We start from the raw sequence: 1785 nt of genomic DNA, 5'->3' as shown, positions 1-1785 counted from the left end.
CCACGTCGATGACGTGGCACTGACAGTCGATCATGCGGCGCTGACGCTCGACGTAGTCAGCCGGGGCTTCACGTGTCTCCCTCCTCATCTTCTCCTGCGCGTCCAAGAGGCTGCGCTTGGCGGCCCGGTACTTGAGGTACTGCTTGGAGGGGTCCGAGCAGACTCGGAGGGCTGCGTCCTTGCTGATGGGGCTGCGACTGCTGTCGCGGACTTGACGGAGCACAAAGGAGCAGGCGATCCTCTCTTGCTCAACCTCCCGCTGCATATCCTGCAGTCTCCTCATCTCCGCTCTGCGTCTGACCTCGCGGGGGTCGAAGTATCTGAGCATGAAGGGCTCGCGCCGCTCCAGCATTGCGGAGATCCGCTGCGAGTCCGCTCTCTTCCTGTCCTCGTCGACAGGCTGGCCGGGAGCCAAGTGCCTGTGCGCGTACTCGACTAGGCTGCTCTCGATAGGCGACTCGACTCCGCGGTACTTGTCGATGACGTCCTTGATGGCAGGCTGTAGCTCCTCAGAGAACGACAGCAGGTCTGGCTTCCCCTGACAGCTGCTGTGGAAGTGGTCGATCGTTGGTTTGAGGCACCTCCAGCAGAACTCGTGCCGGCACTTCCTGCACGTCATGTGGTCGCATCCTCCCGTCTTGACGATGCGATACCCGCACTTGGTACAGGGCTTGGAGGTCCTTGCGATCTCCTCCTGGTCACTGGGAGCCTCTGCTCGGGCCTCCTCGCGCTCTTCGCCGCTGGCGATCCTGCTAATCCTCGCCTTCAGGGAGGTGAGAAAAGCTTTATCGCACATGCTGTGGATGTCTTGAAGGCTCAGCGACGTCGTCGCCTCCGGCGGAGCACGGTGCTGCGGGTCCTCTACCGCCGGGTTGCGGATCATGCCCTCGAGCGTCTGTCGCGTGCTCTCGAACAGCTCACGCTTCTGCTCGACGATCCGCAGACGCGCATCGAGCAGTTCGACGGCGACCTTGTCGGCAGGACGAGCATGGAGCTGCCGGGAAAGGGCGGAGATCTCTAGCTCCTCCCTCCGCTTGATGTTGCTGAGCCGGTCTCGCATGCCTTGCATAGTCTGCTGCAGCTCCTCGTCCACGTAGTCGCCTTCCTCCTCAAATCTCCTCATCCTCCAGCGCACGTGTTCATGGAGCTCAAGGCGTTCCTCGCCCTCCAGTCGGTCTTCCCCCCTGTACAGATCCATCCAAAGTAGTCGTGCTCGCAGCCGGGGGTCTTGCTGGGCTTCAGCGCCTCTGTCTTCCTGCTCGGTCCCTTGCGCCTCGACCTCCTGCGTCCTCGAGTCTGCTGCCGCCACATGCGTTTGACTGCCGTCAACTGTGGGCGGGCGAGGGTCGCGGGCGGCGGGCGGCGGGCGAGGGTACCGTCTGAGCGCTGCGGGAGGGTCGCGCAGTCTCATTCGTCTCAGCTCATCACCCGTCGCATCGTACACCTGATCGAGAGCTCGCAACCCCTCTCAGTCAGGACTCGCTGCTCGCAGTCGACGAGAATGTGGGAGGGAACCAAGCTTCCGGACGCCATCGAGCAAGCAGCGCAGTAGGTGGCCATGCAGCTGTCGCACTTGACCGTAGCCTCGCTCGCCGCATGTCCAATCAACACCAGCCTCGAGACGGCCTGGCAGCAAGGGGACAAGCAGGGCAGGTGACCCAACTTCCAAGCGTCGTACTTGCTCTTCTTGCTATCGTGAGCCTTGAGCAGACGCTGCGCTTGCTCATCGTCAGCGTAGATGAGGAGCAGAGCTTGGATGTTGTAGCCGACTATGGTGCTGCATCC

The 1785-nt window shown here is 62.4% G+C and overlaps 1 protein-coding gene across 1 annotated transcript; it reads right to left on the bottom strand.

The window, feature by feature from the left end:
• On the bottom strand, positions 1 to 1123 carry GUITHDRAFT_122954 (hypothetical protein; the record flags this gene model as incomplete). Its single annotated transcript, XM_005817756.1, has 1 exon — positions 1 to 1123. A coding segment is annotated over one exon (1123 nt), but the record flags the coding sequence as incomplete, so codon positions are not given.
• Between the last annotated feature and the right edge of the window lie 662 nt (positions 1124 to 1785).

This window comes from Guillardia theta (assembly GCF_000315625.1).
Source record: "Guillardia theta CCMP2712 unplaced genomic scaffold GUITHscaffold_593, whole genome shotgun sequence".
In the NCBI taxonomy this organism is placed as follows: domain Eukaryota; class Cryptophyceae; order Pyrenomonadales; family Geminigeraceae; genus Guillardia; species Guillardia theta.
Note: the sequence above shows the minus strand (reverse complement) of the source record. Positions and strands in the feature narration are given on the sequence as shown.